Below are 25,620 nucleotides of genomic sequence, written 5' to 3' on the forward strand. Positions count from 1 at the left end.
TGGTACTCCCTATAAGATGGAGGTCAGTGAGGGTCACAAGATCTTTCCTGGGACAGTGATCAGAAGTCAGCTGACTTCCCAGGACCAATTAGTATGATTTTTGGATGGTTGAGCCCTGAGTTCCTCACCTGGTGGAGAAAAGGAGTCCAGAACACATGACTGGGTTATCTTTTAAGGTCTTGATCTTCATAGGCTTCAGAACTTGGTATTCTATTTCATGGCCTTGCTTCTAAAGATCCCTGATGTAACTAAAATGATATTTGATGGGCTCCCTCTTCTTTGCTTCTAACTTCATGAGTAGCTTCCTAGTACCTTTGTAGCTAGGGGTCATTCTGACTGAGTCAGGACCAACCCTGTTTCTGTGTGAGAATATAATGATATAAAAGTTCTACTTCTTGGGTGGCTGGGATTTTTCCTCCTTCTCTCTGTCTGATTAGTGCCAAATAAACTTTCTTCTCTGATATCACTTTATTTCAAAAGCAGCTCAGATAATTAGCTCTTCTTCTCCTTACCTTCTTCCACTTCCTTAGGAGTGCACTAATGATCTGTGAATCACCATACAAAGATGCTAGGCAGAGTGTGGGGTCAGGAAAACCCCACCATGGGGGCTGTTTTCATGTAAAGAAGTCCAGTTGCATCATGGAGCTCCAGCACAGTCTGAAATGAGGATAGGTGAATTTGGAAATTGAAGAACAGCATCTGTAATGTGGGGCGAGGGAGTGAGGAAAATGGCAGTCTGGCTGAATGACCATTATTTGGGTCTGAGCTTCTATGACCTCTAATTTCAGGACACACCTTTCTCATCCTAAACCAACAGGGACGTTTCACTGGGAAAGTGTCTCTGAGCAGCGTCTGGGTCTGGCTGCCTTTGTTTTTTGTTTGTTTGTTTGTTTGTTTGTTTGTTTTGAGACGGTGTCGCCCAGGCTGGAGTGCAGTGGCCAGATCTCAGCTCACTGCAAGCTCTGCCTCCCAGGTTCACGCCATTCTCCTGCCTCAGCCTCCCAAGTAGCTGGGACTACAGGCGCCCGCCACCTCGCCCGGCTAGTTTTTTGTATTTTTAGTAGAGACGGGGTTTCACCGTGTTAGCCAGGATGGTCTTGATCTCCTGATCTCGTGATCTGCCCGTCTCGGCCTCCCAAAGTGCTGGGATTACAGGCTTGAGCCACCGCGCCCTGCCTGGCTGCCTTTGTTGTGGCTAGGAGAGGAGATGAGATAAACCCTAGAGGAGAGGAAGGAAGCTGAGGCTTGGAGGCAGAGCACAAGGAACAGACAGATCCTGCTTCTGCCTTGTTAAGAATGATTCAGGTTTGAAAATTCTAGAAATGGGGACCCTGAAGCCTTCCACTGTGATCCCAGGCATTATATTACAGTACTCACCTAATGTTTACCATGCCACAGAACACCTCCCCAGCGTGCATACCCGGAGGCAGTGTGGGGTTGAATTTAGGGGACCTCAACCTCCTTTAACTAGGTGTTAACTAGGTTAACTAACTTCAACTAGGTGGGCAATCTGTTACTTGAGTCTTGCTTTCTTCAGCTGTAAAAGACAAATTCTGAAGGTCCATTATGGGTGTGAACCAGGCTCAGCTGTTAGCAATTTACATCTCTTTTTATAAACCACATGGCAACTGGATTCAAATCAAGTTTTACTCATTCTTTCACCAAACGCTAAGGGCCTATGATACGCAGAGCCCCAAACCGGAGTTTCAGTGAGCTCAGTTTTTCCCTCAGATTTTGCCACCCTGCTTCCTGTTAGATTCCGGAACATCATTTCAGTTCTATCTTGTCAGCTCTCTTGCTCACCAGCACCCCTGTGTCCCCAGGGAGGTTTCCTGAATCAAGTGAGAAATCATGGCAGCCTCTTCATCCATGCCCTGCTAGTGTGCACTACCATCAGGTGGCCCAAGGTTATGCTTCACCCTCCCCACCAACATTATTTTCTTTCGTAGCTTAAAAAAATTACAGGAAGCAGGAATACACTTTTCTTGTAGAATAATTTTTTAAAAATAGATAGCATGCTTGTAATCCCAGCACTTTGGGAGGCCAAGGCAGGAGGATCACTTGAGCCCAGGAGTCCGAGACCAGCTTGGGCAGTATGGTGAAACCTTGTCTCTACAAAAAATACAAAAATTAGCCAGGCTGGTGAGGCATGCCTATAGTCCCAGCACCTTGGGAGGCTGAGACAGGAAGATTGCTTGAGCCCAGGAGGTTGAGGCTGCAGTGAGCTGAGACTGTGCCACTGCACTCCAGCTTGGGTGACAGAGCAAGACCCTGTCTCAAAAATAAAGAGAGTAAAATAAAATAAATAGACAAAGAGAAACTCCTCTTGACAATTCCCCAGCCTCCCAACTTGATTCATGGAAAAACTCAGTCATCCCGAAGAGATAGTGACAAGTTTATATAAGGTTTTGAAAGAGGTCTTGAGGTTCCCAAATCTAAGCCCTGAACAATAACCATTAGGATCTAACCTGTAGATGTGAGCCTTGACTCCCTTCAATACAAGGCAAGGTGACTAAGCTGGGCCTCAGTGGTGGGCCTATTCTGGTGCTGGGATTCGGAAGCAGCAACTTCAGGCCAACCTGTTTTTTTCCCACCCCCATATCTGCAGGAGCTTTACTTTATGATGCCGGTGTGTCCTCCTACCTAAGATAAAAGTTCGGGTAATGGAGGTTGCGCAGGAAAGGATGATTGTAAAATCTGAAAAGAGGAAATGGGGAGAATGATGCCTTTGATGCCTGGCCAATGTTCTTGATTACAAAGGCAAAATTGTAGCAAGCAGTAAAGTTACCTGTCCAAGGCCTAGTTGAAGGTCTGTACGTGGAATCAGAGAACTAAGAGAGGATTGCAGCAGAGGTCGGTGGCAGGGAGGGGGAGGAGAGTGCCCGGGAAACAGGAGACAGTAAAGAATTGCTTGCAGAAGCACACACCCAAAGAGGAGGAGATGCCATGGATAAAGGGAGACCAGCATTAAGTTCCAGGCCCAGTTGAGCCCTGAAATGCCCTTTGTGAGGAGGTAATGAGATCACATGGCTTCCTTCATGGGAAGGAGGCAGGCTGAGAACTGGAAGAGCTTGTTCAGTGAGGTTTGGAGGTCTGAGAACAGGAGGGAAGTGACTGTGGATAATGAGCTGTCCCAGACTGTGCCTTGCCGAACACTGGCATTTAGAGGCACTGTTGATTACCAAAGAAGGGGGAAGTTCAGAAAAGGCCTTGTCCCTTCCAGGAATAAGAAGGGACTTTATTATTATAGATGCAGTAATAAAAACAGCTGCCATTAAGTGAGCACTTACTAAGCGTCAGGCTTTGTGCTAGGCACTTCTATCCATTATCTCCTGTCTACACGAAGCATTTTTGTTCCCATTCCAAAGATGAGCAATATGAGGCTCAGAAAGATTAACATGCCTAAGGTCACACAAGTAAATTATGGGGTCAGAATTTGAACCCTAGGTCTGTCTTGGGAGGGAGGGGAAAAAATCAGAACAAATAAGGAGGACAGAGGGAGAATAGACTCAGGAATATGAAATACAACACATACCACCAAAGGACAGTTCACGTATCTTTACACAGAGGGTAAAAAATGTGTATGCAAAGCTGAATTCTGAGTCAGAATGACCTAACTCATGCTTGAAAGCAAGTGCCTCTTAATTTGCCCCTCATGGCAGCCTGTGAGACAGGGGTGTCCTAACTCCTGGCCTTTGAGGAAGTCAAATTCACCAAGTTTCTCTAAGCCCTCCACAACCACACCCTTCTCAAATCAGGCAAGCTCATTTCTCTTGACCCCCTGGTGTCACTGAGGGGACAGGTGGCCCAGTGTAGAAATCATGTTTGCATCTTCGTGATTAGGAGACCTTGCATTCCAAGGAAACAAATGTATTTGCATCTGTTTTCTCAAGAACCCGCCTCCTGGCTAAAAATTCCTTGGAGGAAGGGCAAAGACAGCCCCTGTGTTATACCCAAGGAATGCCGATGCTGTCTTTCTTGCTAGGTGCTGAACTGAGTCCTAGTTCAAATGGCTATTATTTGTTTTTAATTTGAGAATACTTGAACAGCTGTCATTGTAAAAGAGTCAAACCATACAAAAATATAATGAGTGTGATTGTCATGCCACAGATATGATTGTACTAGAAAGATCATGTTACTTTATTTTCTTTTTATCAAATCTAACACCAAGGTCCTATCCCATTAGCTGTGTAGACATTTGTTTTCAGAGGCACTTCTCCTCCCAGAGTAGAACAAAAGTCCCAGAGTTTTAAGAAAACCAAGATATCCAAGGGACCCCTCTGACATTTATCCATGCTGGCCACCACAGATACGTTCCTTGTCCAATCACAGGCATTCCCTTGAAATCCACGCAGGCACATCATCTCTCCCAGGGCCCAGCCTCCTGGGGTCTAGTACTCAGTCCTTCTCCAGGGACCCACTGCTTCTGGGGCACAGGCTGCAGCTTCCCACTACTCAGCCTGGCTCCAGACCCCTCACACTGGCTCCAGACCCCTCCTTCCTGCCCTCCCGGTTCTGAGACTTTGACCCCTCCCTTCACCACAGGCCCTTCTGCCTTCAGGACACTCATACTTCCTCAGTGAGTTCAGTTTTTTCTGCAAAAGCCAGGAAGGGAGGACTTTAAACAACATTTGCTTTTGGCAAATGCCCCTGAGGCAAGGAAATAGAAGGTGAAGCCATCTCCTTGGAAGGGAAGGAGGGAAAAGACATGGAACAAAATATAAATAGCTGTCATTCCTTTTTATTCTACAACAGCAAAAAACAAAACTCAAATCTCATGTATTATCCTGTGATCAAAGTATTCAAAGCAAAACACCAAAGTCCCTCTTTACTACCCCCTCTCAAATTCCTCTCCCAGAGCAACCATTATCAGGATTTGGGTGTGCTCTGTCTTGTCTTCATAGTTAACTATCGTCAATTATCTGGTTGTAGACTTTCAACATTTAATCAACAAATACTGAGTGCCCACAAAGTAACAGGCAGTGGGGGGCAGGCTAGACTCAGTCATCATCTGGAGAAGAGAGGGAAGTAAGCTGACAATTACAATGCTGTGGGGTAAGTGTGTGATTAGGGAAATGCCGGACAGAGCAGCAAGTGTCAAAGGTGTTTAGGGAAATGAAACAAGTTATTATTTCTGGAACATAGGTCACAAGGCGGGAAGAGATATAGGAAGGGAATGTTAAGCCATGCGGCAGGGCCCAGACCAGGCAGAGCCTTTTAAGCTATGTTTAAGAGTACAGACTTTATATCAGGAGCTCTGAGGAGCCTTGTAAGAGCTGTAAGTAGAAGAGTAACATGCTCAAGTTAGCATTTTAGACCACTTTGGCTGCAATATAGAGAACTGAATGGGATGAAGTGACCCTAGGGAGTAGGTTATGTCAGTAAATAGGGTTGGCAGTGATGGTGGCCTGGATTAGAATAGCGATAGTAAGAATGGAAGAAAGAATAAAATAAGACAAATATTTAGGAGGTAGAATTGTTAGAATTTGGTGATTGATTGGATATTGGTGGTTGGAGTGGGGTGAAGGAGATGGAGGCTAGGAGGACAACAACTCGCTTGGGTAATAGATGGATGGTGGTTCCAATCCCTAAGACAGCAAACACTGGAGGAGCAGTTTTGGGGATAGAATGATTTCAGTCTTGAACATGCCGAGTTTGAGGTGTTCTATTTAAGATTATTAAGGTAGAAATGTCTAGGGGGCTGTTAGACTTAAGGGTCTGGAACTCAAGAGAAGACCAAGACATATGTAATCACTGACCTCTGTGTGGGCACCGTGGCCATGGGATTGGCTGCAGTCACCCAGAGAACACATCAAGAGTGAAAAGAGGGGGCCGGGCGCGGTGGCTCATGCCTGTAATCCCAGCACTTTAGGAGGCCGAGGCGGGCAGACCATGAGGTCAGGAGTTCAAGACCAACCTAACCAATATAATGAAACCCCATCTCTACTAAAAATACAAAAATCAGCCAGACATGGTGGCAGGCACCTGTAGTCCCAGCTACTTGGGAGGCTGAGGCAGGAGAATCACTTGAACCCAGGAGGTGGAGGTTGCAGTGAGACGAGATTGCGCCACTGCACTCCAACCTGGGCGACACAGCGAGACTCTGTCTCAAAAAAAAAAAAAAAAGGAAGAAAAGTGAAAAGAGAAGAGGGTCCAAGAATCCCAGGGGTCACCATCAACATTTTAGGGACTTGTATTTGGGCCCTTATGCTTTAGTAAGATAAATTTTCTTAGTAAATGAGTTCAGGGAAGGTATCATGTTTTCAAAATAAAATGTAAATTGTTCTTAAATTTTTTTTAACCTTATCCTACTACTACTTTCCTTTTTTTTTCTAATCTCTACCACTTACTAGCTGTGTAATCTTGGGCATGTTATTTAACCTTTTAGTGCCTCAGTTTCCTCATCTTTAAAACGGGGACAATAAAAATCTCTACCTGATAGTGTTGTTATGAGGATGAAAAGAGTTAATATGAAAAAGTGCATAGAACAATCATTGGCTCACAGTATTTTTTTTTTTTTTTTTTTTTTTTTTTGAGACGGAGTCTGGCTCTGTCGCTCAGGCTGGAGTGCAGTGGCCGGATCTCAGCTCACTGCAAGCTCCGTCTCCCGGGTTTACGCCATTCTCCTGCCTCAGCCTCCCGAGTAGCTGGGACTACAGGCGCCCGCCGCCTCGCCCGGCTAGTTTTTTTTTGTATTTTTTAGTAGAGACGGGGTTTCACCGTGTTAGCCAGGATGGTCTCGATCTCCTGACCTCGTGATCCGCCCGTCTCGGCCTCCCAAAGTGCTGGGATTACAGGCTTGAGCCACCGCGCCCGGCTGGCTCACAGTATTTACCCAATAAATATAAACTGTACCACCCTCATCCTGACTATCATTAGCATGGAGATGGATGGCGGGTTGATGCTGTGTTCATTTGGAGCTCCATGGCTCCAACAATGGAGTCAGACAGAGTTGAATTCAAATCTTACGTGACTTTGATTTCTCCCAGCCTCAAGCTTCTCTTCAAGTGGCTGTGATGGGGTAGTGGGGAGATGGAGATGGTTAATGGGTTAAAAAAAAAAAAAAGTGGCCGGGCGCGGTGGCTCAAGCCTGTAATCCCAGCACTTTGGGAGGCCGAGACAGGCGGATCACGAGGTCAGGAGATCGAGACCATCCTGGCTAACACGGTGAAACCCCGTCTCTACTAAAAAATATAAAAAACTAGCCGGGCGAGGTGGCGGGCGCCTGTAGTCCCAGCTACTCCGGAGGCTGGGGCAGGAGAATGGCGCAAACCTGGGAGGCGGAGCTTGCAGTGAGCTGAGATCCGGCCACTGTACTCCAGCCCGGGCTACAGAGCAAGAGTCCGTCTCAAAAAAAAAAAAAAAAGTTACAATGAATGAATAAGGCCTAGTATTTGATAGTACAACAGGGTGACTATAGTCAACAATAATTTTATTGTACATTTAAAACTAACTAAAATACTGTAATTGAATTGTCTATAATACAAAGGATTAATGCTTGAGGAGATGGATATTCCGTTCTCCATGATATGATTAGTACCCATTGCATGCCTGTATCAAAACATCTCATGTATCCCATAAATATATACACCTACTATGTGCTCATAAAAATTAAATAATTATTTTTAAAAATGGCTATCACACCTACCTTATAGTGAAATAATGTCCAAACGCCCTGGCACACAAGAGGCCTTTAATGGTGGTTAATTTCCTTCCATTCCTTCCGTAGTTGTCAATTCAGAACCAGGCAAGTTTGGTGACTCACACCAGGTCTTTTTTCCCTTCCATCTTGTCAGAGGTGTCCTACAATGCAGCACTGAGCTGTAGATGCTGGTTCCCTGTTAAAACCTGGGGAAGAGTGCTAGTTAAATATCTGCAGACACACTGGAGGAGCTTCTCCAAAGTGACTTTCCTCTCCCAGGTGGCCCTCTGGTCAGTGAGTGGCATCTTGGAGTCATCAGGAGAAGGCTGGACCATGTGGGGAGGGTGGAGGAGCAAGCAGAGCAGAGCCTTCTGTGGCTGCGACTTGTCCTTCCTCAGGGAAGGCCTCCATCTTCTGCTCTGGTGGAGCAGCTGCCTTCGGACTCCCCACCACACCAGACTGTCCTCCACAGTCTTCAGAGAAATTGGTCTCCAGTGCAAATCTGTGGTCCCAGCTCTGTGGCCTGACTCTTGCGGATCCTTCCAGCCTCATGTCCTGCCTTCCCTTTCATGCCAGACCTCACTGCCCACAGTCTACCTCAGCCTCATGCCAGGCCTCCGTTCCTTGGTGCAGTGGCTTCCTCTGCCAGGAATGTGCCTCCCCAACCCTACTCCCTTTCATTGGTCCCTGAGGTGAACACATACCTAGTTAGCCTTTCAAGGTAGCTCTCCAGTCACCTCTTGTGAAAACTGCTCTGCTTCCCATATGTATTGTTAGCTGCCCCCCTTTGTGCCCTCCCGTAGGCCCTTGTGTTGTAACATCACAATGTGGTTGCATGCTTGTCTTTTGAGCTGCTTTAAGGCAGGGAGCCTCTCTTACTCATCATTAGCTCCTCACTGCATTGGACAGAGCCTGATACCAAGGGGGCCTTCCGTGTTGGCAGAACAAAGAAATGAATGGACGCATGGACAGACTAATGCAGCTTGTTGAGACAGGGGCTACAGCTTCACTGATGTGAGAACAACTCCACCCTCATGCCCCAGCCTTTTTCTGGGGGCAGGGGCACATAATAACCTTTTTTCCACACTAAACCTTGCTCACTACCAGACTAGTAGGCCTTAAACTCTGGGAGCAAGTATGGAAATCCCTCCTATTTCAACACCCACTGCCCAGAGATTTTGATTCAAAGCAAGGTAGTACATATTTATTGAGAACCTACTATGTTCAAGGGACCACGGTGACACAGTGAGAGGAAATAGCCTCACAGTACTTTCAGAAAGTGCACTTTTAAGTCCATCATTGACATTATCTTCATAAACATCTTTATAAATTCAAGATTCTCTGTGGTTCCTCTGACGGTTCTTTCTGGAAGTCCTCCAGACTTCAACAGTAGTAGAGGGGGAAGTGTGGGCAGCTCTCTAATAAGAAATCTCTTTCTTGCCAGGGTACGTGGGGTTTCTACTATATAGGAGGCCCTGGCCCATAGGATTCTTCAGGGCCAAATAAGTCATACTTTGTTCTCATCGCACTCTGACATTTTGTTTAGGGAAAATTAGATTCAAATGGGTGTACGAATCGCCATGAATGAAAAGAGACAGTAAGGCAGTCTCATCCCTTTGATGAGGAGAGCCTCAGATTTCTGTCGGCACATTCTCCTTTGGTCATTGTTCAGCACCAGCTGGGCTCAGAGGCACAGGGTCTTGAACAGGATCTGCCATACCCTTAGAGCAAATGGGCTGGGCTGGCTCCACCTCCATGGCATCATTCCTGGGACCAGAGTGAGCTGTTAAGGCTTATGTCTTAGCCAAGCCTCATTGCAAGATAGTCTCACCTCTCTGTCAACACCATGCTTGATCCCAGGATGGGCACAGGGCAGAGGCAAAAAAGGGGCTAGTGAGAGAAGCAAGGCAGCACCGAGTGAGAAGACCCAGCCTCCTGAGAAATGGGAATCTACAGGGCAACAGTTGCCCGGGGGCATCCCGAGGAGGGCAGGAGGCACCAGCAGCACCCAGGACTGTCCATGGGGATTCTGAAAGCACCAATACAGACACACATGGATATTCTCTTAGCCTGGGGCTTGGGAAGCAGGTAGGAGGATCAGGAGGTAGAGAGTCTGGGGCCAGGAGAGGAGCCCTCTGCATCTGGCTAGTTTAGAAAAGTAGGATTGTTGGAGTTGAAGGTTGTTAGAGTTGCTTTGCAGCAAGCTCTTCATTTAGGCCCCCTCTGGGACACCCTCTCCCTCCTGTCTGCCTCCACTACCTGTGTCCTTGGCCCCACCATCTCTGAAGTGACAAACAGTGGTCACTAGCTTACTATGAGGCAATCCAATCATAAGGCATACTCTTTTGTGGCACCAAGAGACCTGCCTGGTACCTCCCTAGAACAATGGAGAGGTGTGTGGCTCTCACAGCTCACTCCTGCTGCCTAAAGCCTCCCTAACCCAAATCTGTCTCTCTCTGCAGTCCCACCCCCTGTACCTGTGCAATGCCAGTGATGATGACAATCTGGAGCCTGGATTCATCAGCATCGTCAAGCTGGAGAGTCCTCGACGGGCCCCCCGCCCCTGCCTGTCACTGGCCAGCAAGGTAGACTCATACTTCACCCTACACACACCCAGAACTTCACCCAGCTCTGGGCTGTGAGAAGACCCTGTGCTCTCTTGTTCCCATGTTTCCTAAGAGTGATGTACCTGATTCCCTTGGGTTTCCCTAACCCATGACTGGTCTGAGAGAAGTGGAAATTCACACCTCTGTTCTTTCTCCTCTGACTAGCACCAGCAGGACTTTTTGACCTTCATCCCAGCATGTTCCCCATCCCACCTCCTTCCCGTCACTTGGGAGTTCCTGAGTCCCTTCCCCTGCTCTGCACCAGAGCAAAGAAGGGGTCAATTGAAGGAATTTCTTCTTTTAGAAATATACACTGAGCATGTGCAAGAACAGCAGAGATAGAAATCATTGTCCCACCCTTAAAAAGTTCACAATTTTCCCCTGAGATTGCAAACTGGTGGCCCATAAGCTGGGTTTGGCTTGCAGACACGTTGTGTTTAACCCTCACAGTGACTTTTCAATGTGTAACTTAATTGCCACATTTAAAAATTAAAAATGTTTATATAAAAGCTCAGTTTTCGCCAGGCACGGTGACTCATGCCTATAATCCCAGCACTTTAGGAAGCCGAGGCGGGTGAATCACGAGGTCAGGAGATCGAGACCATCCTGGCTAATACAGTGGAACTCCGTCTCTACTAAAAATACAAAAAATTAGCCAGGCATGTTGGCAGGCACCTGTAGTCCCAGCTACTGGGGAGGCTGAGGCAGGAGAATGACGTGAACCCGGAAAGTGGAGCTTGCAGTGAGCAGAGATCGCACCACTGTACTCCAGCATGGGCAACAGAGCGGGACTTCGTCTCAAAAAAAAAAAAACCTCAGATTTTCAGTTTCTCTAGAAGAAAGCTGCAAAGTACATTGCTGCAGGCCATGGTTGGTAGGAGCTGGGCTGGGGCTGCCCCTTTTCCACAGCTGTGGGCCTTCTCTTTTGCTATGCTCCACCCTGGTCTGCTACCTCACAGGACCTTTAGACCTTTGCCTGTGACTCCTGCTTTAACTAATAATAGCAGTTACTGTTTTCTGTGTGCTCACAATGTGCCATGTGGACATGGGACAGATTCTTTGTATGTATGATCTCATTCACTTTTCAGAACAATCCCAGGAAAGGTAGGCATTATTATTCTCAATTTGACGTATGAGACAAGTGAAGATCAGAAAAGTCAAGTAACTTGCTGGATGACACAATTAGGAAGGAATGGAGCTGAGCTTTGAATCCAACCCTGTCTGTTTCTCCAAACTAGGCTTAATCTATCTGTGGCCTCCCTTCTAGCTGGAAAACTGAATATATGTGTGGAGTGTAGTTAGATTGTGTGTGGTACACATGGGTATGCCCCCAAGGGTGGTAAGAGAGGAGAGTGACACTCCCGGCCTTTGTGCTAGCTTGTTGTCTCAGGCCCAGATCCCTTGTGGATATCCTGGTTCTTCTGGGGGCAAGGAAACAACCTGGATTCTTACCTCATCCCATGGAAGGCAGGGATGTGGGCAGGATTCTGATTGTGGGTTTAGATATTCACCTGGCCTGGCCATGCTGACAAGGAAGGGGACTCCAGAGGTAGTGGGAAGCAGGGGGTCAGGATGCACTTGGAGGAGCTGGGGAGTGTGGCATCTCTGCAAGGCCGTGAGCCTTCATGGCAGTAGAGTTGTTAGGCTGCAGCACCTGCCCTACTTCTGGATGTTTCATTTCTCTTAACTTACAAAATATGGGCAAATGGCACTCATTTATTCATTTGGTAAACAAGTTCCCAGTGCCTGTACTACATTACATAGTGAGTGTGTGTGTGTGTGTGTGTGTATGGTGGGGGGGGAAGAAGGGTTCCGAGAAGCTTTGCTGCTATTGGTGGGAGCTAGGCTGGGGCTGCCCCCTTTCCACAGCTGTGGGCCTTCTCTTTTGCCTGCTGCACCCTGGCCTGCTACCTCCCAGGACCTCTAGACCTTTGCCTGTGAGTCTTTGAGCTACCTCCAATATTTCAGAGGTTCCACGGGCTTACCTCAAATACTTGGTTTTGTTTTGGCGGGATTCTATTAGTTCAACATGTTAATACAAGTTATCTCATAAGAAAATAAATTGTAAGTAATAAATGTAGTTAGTTTGGTAGAACATCTGTTCTTCTTTTGAGACAGAGTCTTGCTCTGTCGCCCAGGCTGGAGTGCAGTGGCTCCATCTCGGCTCACTGCAACCTCCGCCTCCCAGGTTCAAGTGATTCTCCTGCCTCAGCCTCTCGAATAGCTAGGATTTCAGTTGTGTGCCACCATGCCTGGGTAATTTTTTTTTTTTTTTTTTTTTTTTGAGACGGAGTCTCGCTCTGTCGCCCAGGCTGGAGTGCAGTGGCGCGGTCTCAGCTCATTGCAACCTCCGCCTCCGGGGTTCAAGCCGTTCTCTACCTCAGCCTCCCAAGTAGCTGGGATTACAGGTGCCTGCCACCACACCCAGCTAATTTTTGTATTTTTAGTAGAGACGAGGTTTCACCATGTTGGCCAGGCTGGTCTCAAACTCCTGACTTTGTGATCTGCCTGCCTCGGCCTCCCAAAGTGCTGGGATTACAGGCATGAGCCACCATGCCCAGCCTAATTTTTGTATTTTTAGTAGAGACAGGGTTTCACCATGTTGGCGAGGCTGGTCTCAAACTCCTGACCTCCAGAGTTCTGCCTACCTTGGCCTCCCAAAGTGCTGGGATTACAGGCATGGGCCACTGCTCCCAGCCGAACATCTGTTTTTCTTAAAATGTGACTCATGAGAGGTATAAGGGAAAGATGGGGTCTTAGGGGAGGAAGAATTTGGAAACCACTGATCCCCTGAAGCTCTGCTTTGGCTTTTCCTATTGGTGCCAATGGTATTGTCACCAATGACAGAGCTGGGGCTCTCAAGCCAGATAGCCCTGGGCTTGGAGCCTGGCTCCTCCACTTCCCCTCAGTGTGACCTGGACTTTTTTAGCTCACCTCTCTAAGCCTCTATTTCCTCATCTGTAAAAGGGGAATAATAATGGGACTTATAAGTAGTTAGGAGGATTTAATGAGACAGTACAGATGGAAGCTTTTAGCCCCATGCCACGTACATGGTAACCACTCAATAAATGATTGCAATTATCATTACCGTCATCATCATTGGCATCATCATTCCGTGCTTTTGTAGTTAACAAGGTTGGGGTATTTTTCCTTCCATTTGTTTTCTCGCTTATTCTTTTCTGAAACCCTCACCATAATTCTTCTGGAGGCTTCCATTCTTGTCACCACCCCACTACCCCCTCCACCCTCTGTCCAGTCACCCAGATTGGTTTCTGTTTCTTTATTAGCAGCTCCACAGCCATCCTGGTGATAAGCCGGAGTCTTATCACCTTATGCCTGAACTCGTGCACTGGCCTTTTGCCTGCTAGAAGGAGCTAGATCTGGAGAAAAGCAGATGGGTGCAAGCCCTGCCTCTCTTACCATGGAGGCCACTACCTGGTAGTAAAGAACAGGCATTCTGAAGGCTGAGGTCCTGGGTGCAAATTCTGCCTCCACTGCTTCTCAGTTGGTAACCCTGGGGAAATTATTCAGTTTCTCTGAGGCTCAGTTTCCCAACTCAGAAGTGGGGCTGATGACTGTCTTATAGAGTTGAGGAGTAAATGAAATCACATGTAGGAAACATGTAGTATTAATAATAGTTGACATAAGAGCTGGGTGTGGTGGCTCATGCCTGTAATCCCAGCACTTTGGGAGGCCGAGGCAGGCAGATCACAAAGTCAGGAGTTTGAGACCAGCCTGGCCAACATGGTGAAACCTCGTCTCTACTAAAAATACAAAAATTAGCTGGGTGTGGTGGCGCACGCCTGTAGTCCCAGCTACTCGGGAGGCTGAGACAAGAGAATCACTTGAACCCACGAGGCGGAGGTTGCAGTGAGCCGAGATCACACCACACATCACTGTATTCCTGCCTGGCGACAGAGCAAGACTCTGTCTCAAAAAAAAAAAAAAAAATTAGTCAGGCCTTGTGGCGTATGCCTGTAATCCCCGCTACTTGGGAGGCTGAGGCAGGAGAATCTCTTGAACCTGGGAGGTGGAGATTGCAGTGAGCCAAGATTGCGCCACTGCACTCCAGCCTGGGCAACAGGGTGAGACTCTATCTCAACAATAATAACAATAATGATAATAGTTGATATAATAGTAACTAATAGTTAAGCAACACCATGTGCCAGGCACTATTATAAATGCTTTGTGTGGATTCGTTTATGTAGTCCTCATAACAACCCTATGGATTAGGTCCTGTTATTATCCCAGTTTACAGAAAAAAAAAAAAAAACAAAACACAGAGTAGTGAAGTGACTTGCCCCAAGTCTCACTGTTAATAGTTGGTATCAGAGCCAGGATTCAACCCTAGGCAATCTGGTCACTGGATCTCAACAAAGGTTATATTCCTTCTCCTTCCTTTCATCCTTCACTTTCAAGCCCAGAGGAATCTCACCTTTGCTACCGAATCTTTCCTGACCAGCCCAGGCCCAGCCAGCCCAGTAGGAGCAGAAATCCCTCCCTGGGGGCATGCCTCCAGCAGGTAGGGTGTCTGTGCATGCTTTCAACACCGTCTAATGCTAAGTCTAGGTTTCAGGGAGGCACATGATGGGTGGAGGGAGAGGCCAAAGGTCCTTCCTGTCCCCACCCCTACCTCAAAGTAAGCAGCCTCACTTTTATCTGCTTTCTATATTGAACATTTGTGCCAGATTGTGTGTGTGTGTGTTGGTGGAGGGGATAGTAGAGGGGAGAGCCTTCTGGAGTGAAAAAAGGTGTGGAAACCTCTGTTTCTATTCCTTTGTGCTCTAGAATATTATTATCAGCGTTATAGCTTTATGTATTTGCCTTGTCTCCACAACTATATTATGAGCTGTTTTGGAGGGCCTGGCTTTTCCTGGCTTGGTGGCCTGGGCACGGTAGGTGTTTCAGTTTTGATGAGCAGAAAATATATAGGGACTCTTGTCTGGAGAGGAAAATCTAAGGCCCAGAGAAATGCAGCAGCTGACCAGTGAGTCCTGCAAGTAAGAGGCAGAATTGCCAACTCACTCACATTGTTCTCTCTGTAATGGCTCCCGTTGCTAGAGGCTGTGGCAGCCTTGCCTGCTGCCCCTAGGGCTGGCCAACTCTGAAGCTTCCAAAGAGCTCTCTGGATTCTTTCTAAAACTGCCTTCCTGTCCGCCTGCCTATCCTCTCTCTGCTTTCCAAATTCCAGTCCCCAAAGAAGTACTTTTTTTCCTTTTTGCCTCCACTTACTTTCTCCTGCAGGTGGACAGGAGGCATAGATAGCCCTAGATTGGACTGCTACCTGTCCCAAATCTTGCTTTTTATTCCTAGAATTCTGGACACAGGGACCCACTGCCTGAAAGTCCTGTTTGTTTTCCCCTGTTGGCCAATGCTCTGGGCTCTTTGATCACTTTTACAACTTTGTAATTATGGGCTGTAATGGGCTGGAGTGTTTGAATGTCACAGTAATTGCCTTCCACTGTTCCTACCCCAATTCTTCAAAGAGAGAGGGGAAGGGAAATAACAAAATCTCCAAAGAAGAAAATCTTTGCCCTTCCTCATGCTCTTCCAGGCCAGGGTAGGTCCAGGGTCTTGTTCTAGGGATGTGAAAACCGAGGCCTGGGAGTCCCAATTCTGTGACTACTGGGGTGACCTCTCCTGTCCTTTGGCCAAATCCCTGGAATAGGAGATCACCAATAGGGTTCCCTATCAGGGATTCCTTTTCCCCTGGTACTTCTCCCATACCCTTGTTAGGAGGGCTCTGAAGATTGGAAAGTCTCTACCTGCCTGGAGTAGCTTAGATGGGGTGGACTTCCTGGGAGGAAGTGAGTAGGGAAGACGGAAGCCACGAACCTCTCAACTCCTTCAGCACTTCCATTCTGGAATTGACGGGTCCTGTGAATTTCCAGTCAATTAGCCTGGTAAGCCTGGGCCCTAGGCTGGGCCTAGCTCCTGGGGGAGGAAGGAAAGTTACCCTCCTGACTAAAATGGGGCCCCACTTGAGTGTCTCCTCTGCCTGCAGGCCGTGGGCTCTGAGTGGCCCCCTGGGCCCTGCCACTGTCTGGGGAGTGGAGAGCAGGGAGCTGGAGCAAGGAAAGGAGCTGCTCCCAGCCTGCCTGGCAGGAGACCTGCCCTGACAGGCTCTCCCTGGGAAGACAGGCAGAGATCAAAGTGCTGAGCCTGTGAGTAAGTCCCAGCACTGGCTCTTCTTGCTGCCACCACTACTTGCAGGAGGGTTAACTCCTTCAATGCCTGTGGGAAGACCCCAGAGACTTTGGAGGGTGGGGGCAGTGCCCAGGGATGTAAAATCACAGCCTGACGCCATTAGAAGATGAACCTTTGCCCTAGGGAGGAAGGCTGGAGGGTGGCTGTGCTGGGCTGGGAGGCCCCAGGCCAAGGCCAGGAGCAACTCCTCACAGTGCCTGTTAGTTGTTTGCTGTTGTGCCTCCCCCCTCCCCCCACCTTTAGCTCTTATCTTCCTTTCCTTACTCCCCTCCCCACGCACACCCCCTGGATTCCTGCTTTTTGTTCTCTTTCTGGCGCTGCTATCTGTTCTGCCTGGTTGGCTAGATTCTGCTTCCTCAAGCTGGCTCTTGGAGCCTTTGGTGAACATGCACGTGTGCCTGTGGGCACTTTCCCCTGTAGCTGCAGCAGCCGCTGGGGCTGACCTGGCCAGTGGTGTTGATCTGGGACTAGCCCTTCGAGTCCCTCCCCACTTTTGTCTCTAATGCTGCCCTAAGGGAGAGGACAAAAGATAAATCACTGGACAGGGACTCCTCTAAGTCCTTGAATTGGAGCCAGAGAAGGACTCGGCAAAGTAGAGTGTGGCAGGGAGAGGGAGCCCATGAGATGGGCTGAGACTGGGGCTTTGTGATGGCGGCCTTGGGTGAGAGTGCTGTCCCAGGCTCTTAGACCTTTGCCTGAGCTGGGGAGATGCCCTGCAGGCAGGGCTGGGCCCTGGAAAGCCCAGCTCCCTCTGAAGGAGAGCTCTACTTCTCTGCTGTCCCCTTCCTCCTCTCTCTTCTCCTTCTAAGGGGTGCAGGTCACTCCTGCTCTTGGTGCTCACACCTCTTAGTGAAGGCAGGCTGATTGTACCCTGAGGACAGGAGCTGTGTCTTATTTGTCTTTTGTCCTAGAGCCAGGTCCACCACCTGGCACCCTGTAAACCCCCCTTAAGGATTTGTTCTATTACAAAAGGAAAAACTAGATATTATCCCTTGAAGGCAGTGGGGACCTGAGTGAGCTCAGGAGGCAGAAGAGGAGATCCTAGACCCACTGATGCCTTGCATAGGTAGATATGAGTGTGCAGAGGTGTGGTGTGGGCAAAATCCTAGGAAGGGATAGATGTGTGAGGGGTGAGGCTAGACCGTGGGTGGGCTCTATCCTTCCCTGACCTTAGCCCAACCTCTACTGTGTGCCTCTGCAGGCCCGGATGGCGGGTGAGCGAGGAGCCAGTGCTGTCCTCTTTGACATCACTGAGGATCGAGCTGCTGCTGAGCAGGTACCCAGGGACATTTGCGTGTTCAAGGAGGGGGCCGGATGGAGGAAGATAAAGCTCTCAGGGGAGAGGGAAGGGCAGGGAGAAGTCACAGCAGCCCTGTGGGCACTTTCTCCCTGTAGCTGCAGCAGCCGCTGGGGCTGACCTGGCCAGTGGTGTTGATCTGGGGTAATGACGCTAAGAAGCTGATGGAGTTTGTGTACAAGAACCAAAAGGCCCATGTGAGGATCGAGCTGAAGGAGCCCCCAGCCTGGGTAAGCACACTAGACCTCCAGACCTTGCCCTGCACTATCCCTACTTTGTCCTGTGGCAACTCCCACCAAAAGCCCTTAGACTCCTGGAGCTGAGAGAGATCCTGGAAACCCTCCAGTCCAACTTCATCCATCAGCTGTGTGCCTCTGGGCAAGTTTTCCCCATCTTTGGGCCTCACCTACAGAATGAACAGATCAGGACAGATGAGTTCTAAAGTTCTTTACAGCTCTGTGGCTTCATGGCATGGAATAGCAGAGCCAGAATGAAACCCTGGTCCCCTGATCCACGAGCCCTGGTTGGGGCTTCTCTACTGGCCAAGAACCTCTTCCAGCTGCTCACTGGCAAGAAACTCCCACCTTGCAGAGGGGTCCCTTTCTCTTTTTTCCCCAAGCACATGGGTTTTGAGATAGTACTTCTCCCAGCTGACATCCGGAAGACACTCTGAGTGCCCTTGGGTAGGGAGGGCCCACCTAATCCCACTTGCAGGTTCCTCCCTATCCCCTCAGATGGAGGACTCAAGGGAACCTCCAGCTAGCTATGTGCCTCCCGGGCCTCTGTGTTTCCTCCCGAATTGGAAGTACGACCTTCTCTTCTCCTCCTGGAAGTAAGGCCCTTTCCCTCTCTGCTCACTCCCCAGCCAGATTATGATGTGTGGATCCTTCTGACAGTGGTGGGCACCATCTTTGTGATCATCCTGGCTTCGGTGCTGCGCATCCGGTGCCGCCCCCGCCACAGCAGGCCGGTGAGCAGTGTGGGGTCTTTGGTGGTGGTGAACGTCTGCGCGTGTGTGGGTGGGTGGGGAGAAGGAAGGAGTACGTGAGGAAGGCACCTTTATACCTATGAAACCATTTACATTGAAATACCCCAGCATCTGTCTTTGTTGATTTCCAGCAGCCTCTCCTTATATTACTCAAACATTCAAAAAGTACACCAGGTGCTGAGGGTAGTACAGTGAACAAGATGAAAAAAACCCTACCCTCAAAGAGCTTTTATTCTAGAGGGAGAAAACAGACAATAAACAAACTAAATAAGTAAAATCTATAATGTTTTAGATGGTGGTGTGTACTATGGAGAAAAAATGATAATGCTGACAGCAAAGTGGGAAGGGAATGCAAGGGAATAGGGTTAATTTTTTTTTTTTTTTTTGAGACAGAGTCTTGTTCTATCGCCCAGGCTGGAGTGCAGTGGCATGATCTCGGCTCACTGCAACCTCCACCTCCTGGGTTCAAGCAATTCTCCTGCCTCAGTCTTGTGAGTAGCTGGGACTACAGGTGTGCGCCACCATGCCCAGCTAATTTTTGTATTTTTAGTGGAGATAGGGTTTTACCATGTTGGCCAGGCTGGTCTCAATCTCTTGACCTCGTGATCCACCCGCCTCGGCCTCCCAAAGTGCTGGGATTACAGGCGTGAGCCTCCGCGCTCGGCCAGAACAGGGTTCATTTTTAAAATCAAGTCCAGGGAAGGCCACATTGAGAAGATGGCATTGCAGCAAAGATCCTAAATGGGAGAGGGAGTGATCTGTGCAGGTATCTGAGGAGAAAGGGATCCAGGCAGAGAGAACAGTAAATGCAAAGGCCTTAAGGCAGAAATGTGTCTGGTGTATCTGAGGAACAGCATGAAGGCTGTGACTGGAACAGAGTGAGACGGCAGAGTAGCTGATGGGGGCCCAGTTATATTGGACTGTTGAGGCCATTTATTTTTTACTGTGGGTGAAACAGGAGCCACTGGAGTGTTGTGAGAGAAGGGGCATCACGATCTGACTGAAGTTTTAATATGATCATTCTTGCTGTTGTAATGAGAATAGACTACAGGGAAGCAAAGCTGGAAACAGAGACACCAGCTAAGAGGCTATTGCAGGAATCCAGGTGACAATAATGGTAGCTTGGATTAGGAAGGTGGCAGTTAAAGTGATGAGCAATAGTTAGGTTCTGGGTACATTTTGAAGGCCAAGCCAACAGATTTAGTAATGGATTGATTGTGGGGTGTGAAAGGACTCAAGGATGGCACCAAGATTTTTGGCCTGAGCAATTAAAAGAATGGAATTGCTATTTGCTGTAATGGGGAAGACGGGGAAGACAGGTATGTGGTCGGAGATTAACCCATGGTTAATAGGATGAGGCATGTAAGTTTGAAATGCCTATTAGATATCCAAGTTGAAATGTCAAGCAGCAGTTGGATAAAAAGTTTCTCATGGGTCATCAAAGGAAGAAAAGCTAATGGTATAAGCAGGTGGGTGGCCTGCACCACCATACCCGGCTAGTTTTGGGAGGGCTTGGCATGCTTGGCAGAGCCACATATGAGCTCCGAGGAGACGAACTCCCAAGGATGTTCAACTGGCCATGTAATCTACCTGAGTGACTGGGAACGGAGTCCAAGCTGGGGTCTAGAGAGGGAGGGAAGGGGAGCCCATGCCCCAATCTGACATGCCCCAATCTGAGCCTCATTCCTCTTCCCAGGATCCACTTCAGCAGAGAACAGCCTGGGCCATCAGCCAGCTGGCCACCAGGAGGTACCAGGCCAGCTGCAGACAGGCCCAGGGTGAGTGGCCAGACTCAGGGAGCAGCTGCAGCTCAGCCCCTGTGTGTGCCATCTGTCTGGAGGAGTTCTCTGAGGGGCAGGTAAGGCAGGTCTTGTGATTCACCTCCATGACCAGCCTGGGGAGATTGAAGCTGGGGGAGGGGTGGGCAGGCCTAGGGTCTGGTATGGGTACCCTGGCTACATCTGTTTCCCCATGTATCCTGCATGAGGCAGAGATCAGGGACCAGCCTGAGGTTTGGTCACTTTTCTGACCTTCCAGTGAAAGAGCACTATTTTTTGTTGAGAGTGTACCACGTGCCAGGCTGCAGTGGTGCTTTGGATGCATTATCTCATTTTAGACCCATGGCAATGAAGGGTGGGGTTCGATTCATTTATCTTCATTTTACAGCAGAAAACTGTCTGTTAAGAAACTTGCCCAAAGTCATGCAGCTCAGTGCAAAATCCAGGTCTATGTGATACCAAAGTTCATACCATTCCTATTCTACTGTGAGGTCTTTTACAAGTAGATAATAGCAAGAAGGAGAGGCCTAAGGGAGTTGGGGGATGTTCTGATTCCTGGCAATTCCTATGGCTACAGAAACCTTTGGTTTGGACCCCCTCTTTTTCTCTAGGAGCTACGGGTCATTTCCTGCCTCCATGAGTTCCATCGTAACTGCGTGGACCCGTGGTTACATCAGCATCGGACTTGCCCCCTCTGCATGTTCAACATCATAGGTAGGAGGTGGGCCAAGGGCTCCCCCATGTGTAGGCAGACAGATCTAGAATGTGGCTTCCCTTTGGGAAAGGGTTGCAGCCGTGAAGCTGGCGAGAAAGCAGAACTGCCACCATAGTTGTATAGGCTGTACACTGCTCCAGAGTGCCTCACTTGAGGTGAAGGGTCATTCACAATGTAAATTTATTTGTTTGTTTGTTTGTTTATATTTTTTGAGACGGAGTTTCGCTCTCATTGCCTAGGTTGGAGTGCAATAGTGAGTGCAGTCTCGGCTCACTGCAACCTCCTCCTCCTGGGTTCAAGCGATTCTCCTGCCTCAGCCTCCCAAGTAGCTGAGATTACAGGCATGCACCACCATACCCCGCTAATTTTGTATTTTTAGTAGAGATGGGGTTTCTTCATGTTGGTCAGGCTGGTCTCAAACTCCTGACCTCAGGTGATCTGCCCACCTTGGCCTCCCAAAGTGCTGGGATTACAGGCATGAGCCACCACGCCTGGCATGTAGATATCTTTATTATTGTAAAAATTATTTGTATTTCATGGCAAGTTTGTTGATTCTAAATCTGGCGATTTGTATGTTTATTATTCCAATTTTCTGGCAATAAAATATCCTATTCTAACAAAATCAGTATGTTAAGATAATTTTATAAAAGATGAAAGTGAAATAAATATCTTGAGAAAAGAGACCCTTTTTCTAAGGTACCCATGGGTGCCCTATGGGCTAGCAGTGGCCCTGGGTGAAAGAGCTCCAAATGGCTGATGGGAGGATGAGGGATTGATGCGCACAGTGGCCCTCCCCGGGCAGACAGCCTGACTGGAGGGAACGAAGGAGTCCCAGAGCACAGGCAGGTTAGGCACGTCCTTGGTCCCCCAAACTCTGAGCTCACAGGCTACCCAGGGTCAAATAGATTAGCTACAGCCATGTCTTTCTGTAGGTTTGTAGAGTTAAACATCTGTGCTCTTGGTTCTTTTTTCCAGAGGGAGATTCATTTTCCCAGTCCCTGGGACCCTCTCGATCTTACCAAGAGCCAGGTCGAAGACTCCACCTCATTCGCCAGCATCCTGGCCATGCCCACTACCACCTCCCTGCTGCCTACCTGTTGGGCCCTTCCCAGAGTGCAGTGGCTCGGCCCCCACGACCTGGTCCCTTCCTGCCATCCCAGGAGCCAGGCATGGGCCCTCGGCATCACCGCCTCCCCAGAGCTGCACATCCCCGGGCTCCAGGAGAGCAGCAGCGCCTGGCAGGGGCCCAGCACCCCTATGCACAAGGCTGGGGACTGAGCCACCTCCAATCCACCTCACAGCACCCTGCTGCTCGCCCAGTGCCCCTACGCCGGGCCAGGCCCCCTGACAGCAGTGGATCTGGAGAAAGCTATTGCACAGAACGCAGTGGGTACCTGGCAGATGGGCCAGCCAGTGACTCCAGCTCAGGGCCTTGTCATGGCTCTTCGAGTGACTCCGTGGTCAACTGCACGGACATCAGCCTACAGGGTGTCCATGGAAGCAGTTCTACTTTCTGCAGCTCCCTAAGCAGTGACTTCGACTCCCTAGTGTACTGCAGCCCTGAAGGGGATCCCCAGCGAGTGGACATGCACCCTAGCGTGACCTCTCGGCCTCGTTCCTTGGACTCGGTGGTGCCCACAGGGGAAACCCAGGTTTCCAGCCATGTCCACTACCACCGCCACCGGCACCACCACTACAAAAAGCGGTTCCAGTGGCATGGCAGGAAGCCTGGCCCAGAAACTGGGGTCCCCTCGTCCAGGCCTCCTATTCCTCGGACACAGCCCCAGCCGGAGCCAGCTTCTCCTGATCAGCATGTCACCAGATCCAACTCAGCAGCCCCTTCGGGGCGGCTCTCTAACCCACAGCGCCCCAGGGCCTTCCCTGAGCCAGTCCCTGGCCCAGTTGAAGCCTCCAGCATCTGCCTCAGTACCAGCAGTCTTTTCAACTTGCAAAAATCCAGCCTGTCTGCCCGACACCCACAGAGGAAAAGGCGGGGGTGTCCCTCCGAGCCCACCCCTGGTTCTCGGCCCCAGGATGCAACTGTGCACCCAGCTTGCCAGATTTTTCCCCATTTCACCCCCAGCGTGGCATATTCTTGGTCCCCAGAGGCACACCCCTTGATCTTTGGACCTCCAGGCCTAGACAGGAGGCTACTACCAGAAACTCCAGGCCCCTGTTACTCAAATTCACAGCCAGTGTGGTTGTGTCTGACTCCTCACCGGTCCCCGGAACCACATCCACCTAGGGAGGGGCCTTCTGAATGGAGTTCTGACACCGCAGAGGGCAGACCATGCCCTCATCCACACTGCCAGGTGCTGTCGGCCCAGCCTGGTGAGTTTTCAGGGGGAAGTGGATGTGGTAGGGAGAGGAGACTAGAGCTGCATATTTCAGGACAGGTGAAGTCAGCCAACAAAGGGTTGATGGAAGCTGAGAAGGATACAGCAGAGGTGACAACCAAAATACTTAACCATCAGGACAGCATATCATGCTGACTAGAGTGCAGGAACAGCCCAGCTCTGCCAGGTGCTACCCCTTTAGTTGGCAGATCACAGAGAAGTCCCAGGGAGGTGCTGGTGTGGCTGAGGCATCAGAAAGGCACTTGGAAGGCTGGGTGTGATAGCTCATGCCTTTAATCCAAGAACTTTGGGAGGCCGAGGTGGGTGGATCCCTTGAGGCTGGGAGCTCAAGACCAACCTAGCCAACATGGTGAAACCCAGTCTCTACTAAAAATACAAAAATTAGCCGGGCATGGTGGTGGGCACTTATAATCCCAGCTACTTGGGAGGCTGAGGCAGGAGAATCGCGTGAACCTGAGAGGCGGAAGTTGCAGTGAGCCAAGATGGTGCCACTGCACTCCAGCCTGGGTAACAGAGTGAGACTCTGTCTCAAAAAAAAAAAAAAGAGGCACTTGGAGTGGTCTGGGGTAGCAGCTCAAACATAAGTGTTTCTATATTTTAATAACTGGTTTAGTTCTACCAATGCTCACAGCTCAGTATTAGTTCTAAATACAAAGAAGGCCAAGAAGTGTTCCTTGGGGAGAGCTATAGTAGAAATAATTACACATAACCATAATACGAGGCTATATAGGAAGAGCTATGTGAGTAACGAGAAAAAAGAGAGAGAGAAAGAAACCACAGGTGGTCCCCAGCAGCCCTGTACGGCCTTAGGTTTTCTTCTCTTCCCCTGTGGTAAAACAACAGGAGGACTTCCCTTTGACGCATCATGATTAATAAGACTGACCTTAATTTCTTGGGGATTCAGTGCATCCCTATATTATAACAAATGGTGATCATGTAAATTCTCAACTTTAACATGGTATTTACTTGCCCATATATCTCTCTTTTCCACCCAGGACCTTCCACCTTCTACTCTTCCCCATCTTCCCCCATTGTGCAGATGACACAGTTCTTTGTATACAGCCTTCACTAGAGCCCTTCCACCCCAGGAGGTGACCCAGAGGTCCTGAAAGATTCTTCAGTGTAGGAATTCTTCATGCAGGACCTGGGAGCTGCTCTCATCCATTCATGCATTTATTTGTTTCCTTCCTCTTTCCCTCCTTTTTTTTCTTCTGACTATATGCCTGCTTTGTGCTAGGTTCCAGACTAGGCTCTGGGGACATAGAACTTGCCAATCAGGACATCCAGGTCCATGGGGAGAGAGCCATGTACTGCAAGCTTTGGCTATGTGTTTGTGGTTCCATTCAGACCCTATCGTGTGTGTACTTTGAGTGCTGCCAGTACCACACCACTATCTCCCTTTTCTCTCAAACTCAGAACTAGTTTCAGTGCCTCTCTTTTTCTTGCCTCTTACATCTAATCAGTGCCAGATTCTGTTAACTGTATCTTAGCTAGCTTTATCATGTTTTTTCAAGTCCAGTACTTACGGCCCTGCCAGTGTCTTAGGTATACCCTAAAGATCCATGCAGGAGCCTCCCAGCTCTTTCCTTCCCTCTTACAGGGCCTCGAAGACTGAGTGCTGCCCATCCAGTATGTCCCATAGAGTTATGCGCCACAGCTCCACTGCTCACCTACCCTCCCTATTGCTGCCAGCGTCATCTGCCTTACAGTAAACTGTCCAGAAATCTTCAAATGTTCTGTTTTGTCCACAGAGAGGAAAAATCCAACCTGCTTTGGCCTCAAAGGTTCCTGCACCAGCCAGCCCCCAGCTTCCTTCTCAACCTTATTTTCTACTCTCTTCCCTACCTTCCCCAGGCCCATGCTTTAGCCAAACTGGGTAAACGATTCTTGTAGTTCCTGTAGCCCAGAATATACTCCTGCCTCCTCTATTCCCATAAATCTAATTCTTACCTATTCCTACAGAATCAGCTCATTTATCCCCACTTCCAAGAAGCCTTTCCTGATCGCTGCACTTGGACCTGGTCTCTCTC

General features: G+C 49.0%; 1 protein-coding gene across 5 annotated transcripts in view; it reads left to right on the plus strand.

The window, feature by feature from the left end:
• The window catches only part of RNF43 (ring finger protein 43), a 66,650-nt gene that overhangs the window by 39,294 nt on the left and 1,736 nt on the right, over positions 1–25,620 (plus strand). For 4 of the 5 annotated variants that reach the window (XM_025361219.1, XM_025361218.1, XM_025361220.1 and 1 more), the window contains 7 exons: positions 10,105–10,227; positions 17,657–17,731; positions 17,851–17,982; positions 18,618–18,722; positions 20,437–20,598; positions 21,130–21,232; positions 22,209–23,564. In XM_025361219.1, the coding sequence (XP_025217004.1) occupies positions 10,105–10,227; positions 17,657–17,731; positions 17,851–17,982; positions 18,618–18,722; positions 20,437–20,598; positions 21,130–21,232; positions 22,209–23,564 (2,056 nt within the window). The remainder of the gene's footprint in view (positions 1–10,104; positions 10,228–17,656; positions 17,732–17,850; positions 17,983–18,617; positions 18,723–20,436; positions 20,599–21,129; positions 21,233–22,208; positions 23,565–25,620) is intronic. The other variant, XM_025361221.1, reaches the window with a different exon arrangement.

This window comes from Theropithecus gelada, chromosome 16, assembly GCF_003255815.1.
Source record: "Theropithecus gelada isolate Dixy chromosome 16, Tgel_1.0, whole genome shotgun sequence".
In the NCBI taxonomy this organism is placed as follows: domain Eukaryota; kingdom Metazoa; phylum Chordata; class Mammalia; order Primates; family Cercopithecidae; genus Theropithecus; species Theropithecus gelada.